The 1,701-nt window shown below is 46.4% G+C and overlaps 1 protein-coding gene across 1 annotated transcript; it reads right to left on the bottom strand.

The window, feature by feature from the left end:
• Nucleotides 1-473: 473 nt before the first annotated feature.
• Nucleotides 474-1,426, bottom strand: LACBIDRAFT_328900 (uncharacterized protein; the record flags this gene model as incomplete). Its single annotated transcript, XM_001882953.1, has 4 exons — nt 474-1,022; nt 1,076-1,219; nt 1,243-1,294; nt 1,374-1,426. The coding sequence occupies 4 exons, from the start codon at nt 1,424-1,426 to the stop codon at nt 474-476; spliced, it is 798 nt and encodes a 265-aa protein (XP_001882988.1).
• Nucleotides 1,427-1,701: the final 275 nt, after the last annotated feature.

The raw sequence follows: 1,701 nt of genomic DNA, 5'->3' as shown, positions 1-1,701 counted from the left end.
GGATCTTGGACTATCAGAATCGCCAACCTCAAAATGATGGGTAAATTTCGGCCCTCTCATCATCCTTATGATGAAAGTGACTGGGAGAGTGACTCCTTTGAGACCAAGCCACCAAGAACTCCTCGTTGTATAGAATTAATGCTCCCTCAATCATCATCGGGCGAACAAAAAATTCTCTCCATTGAGCAGAGGCGAAATGGTGTGATAGAAGCTGATTCGGGTGGGGGTGATAGGATAATCGAAGTCCACCGTGATATGGAAGAAAAGGTGGAGCCGTCGAGTCCTAGATTGCTGGTCAGACCGTGATCATCAATTGACAGATACCATTGTTCACAGGAAATTGGCGGGTATGTAGTATCACAAAGTTGGGCTCAATTTGACAAAAATACAACATCAGTCAGCACAAAGACATCATTTGGTTCTAACCCTAGCCTTCATATCCCAGAACTCACAAACTTTCCCTAATTGCACTGTTATATCTTATACGCCAGTCGCGGTGCACCCAACATGCCACCAGACTTCACGCTTCCGGATTTCTTCATAGGAGTTTCCTCGTTGAAGACCCTCTCATCCTGAATGTCCCCAATGCGTGAAAGCTTGCTGGATCTGGTGACGCGTCCGGGAGCAGTCTGGGTAGTTTGTGCAGAATGCCCGGTAACTGAAGAACAGGCGTCAGGTTCTTCGTTCTCTGATGGAGCGGAAGGGGTGATTGGGGAGTTCAGAAACTTCCTGGTGGGTGTAACAGTCCACCGCAGATAAATTGACAAAATCTCTTGTAAAGATTCAGCCAGGGTAGGATGTTGACTTTGATATTTTTCATCATCAGCGAGCTTCAGGGCAGCATTGTAAATAACGAAGTGGGGGCGTAAATGAGACCCAATTATGGGTAAGTCATCAAACGGGTGCACGATGGTGCGGAAGAAAGCAGGTGACATTGGAGGATCTTGATTTATTTGTAGATGAATCGGGACAGAATCCATCTGTCGCAGAGGCACAAACCTGTACCTAAATATTTCCCCCGGCTAAAATTTGGTGCAAGTCGAGGCAGCTGCAGTGTCAAGATAATGGAACATACCTCATATTTTGGGAAAACAGCTCCACACCGGAAAAGAGCAAGAGTGTCATCATCGGGAAGCAAGAGCCAGTTGTCTTTATCGAGAAGGCTATGGAATTTTGCGCCGACTGAAATAAGCGAAATGTAAGGGTGTGCAAGAGACATCTGGAATTCGCGGAATGACGTACGGAGACAAAGGTTTTAACGTGTGTGGACGTTGAAAGTTCCACGTTCCATGCGCTGGCATGCACATTCTAATTTGTCAAGCTGTAATAAAAAAAAAGTCGTTGAGCAGCAGCAATCGAAGGAAGAGGCATACTAGTTGTGGATTTCTCGTAGCCTGTGGAACCAGATGCGCGTATTCAAGCGCATTGCAAGAGTCGGTATTTTCCACTAAACACCCGGCCCGCCGCCCCGCTGGTGCCGCCTTCCAAGTGCGCGTTTTTGCGTTTGAGGTGTGCCGCTCTTTTTTTCAACACATTTCCCTGGAGTGTCGTTTTTGTCCATTGGCGACACTTTCGAGATATGCGTTGGAGAAAGTTGCCTCTTATCATCGCATCTCATCTATGTACTTATGATCTTTTGAGAACAATGGCGAAGTTTAGGTGGAGTCCAAATGAACTCAGAGATATTTACGTAACGTGGCT

The sequence above is a fragment of the Laccaria bicolor genome, genomic scaffold (assembly GCF_000143565.1).
Source record: "Laccaria bicolor S238N-H82 LACBIscaffold_19 genomic scaffold, whole genome shotgun sequence".
Taxonomy (NCBI): domain Eukaryota; kingdom Fungi; phylum Basidiomycota; class Agaricomycetes; order Agaricales; family Hydnangiaceae; genus Laccaria; species Laccaria bicolor.
The sequence above is the reverse complement of the archived record's forward strand: the minus strand, read 5'-3'. Positions and strand labels throughout refer to the sequence as shown.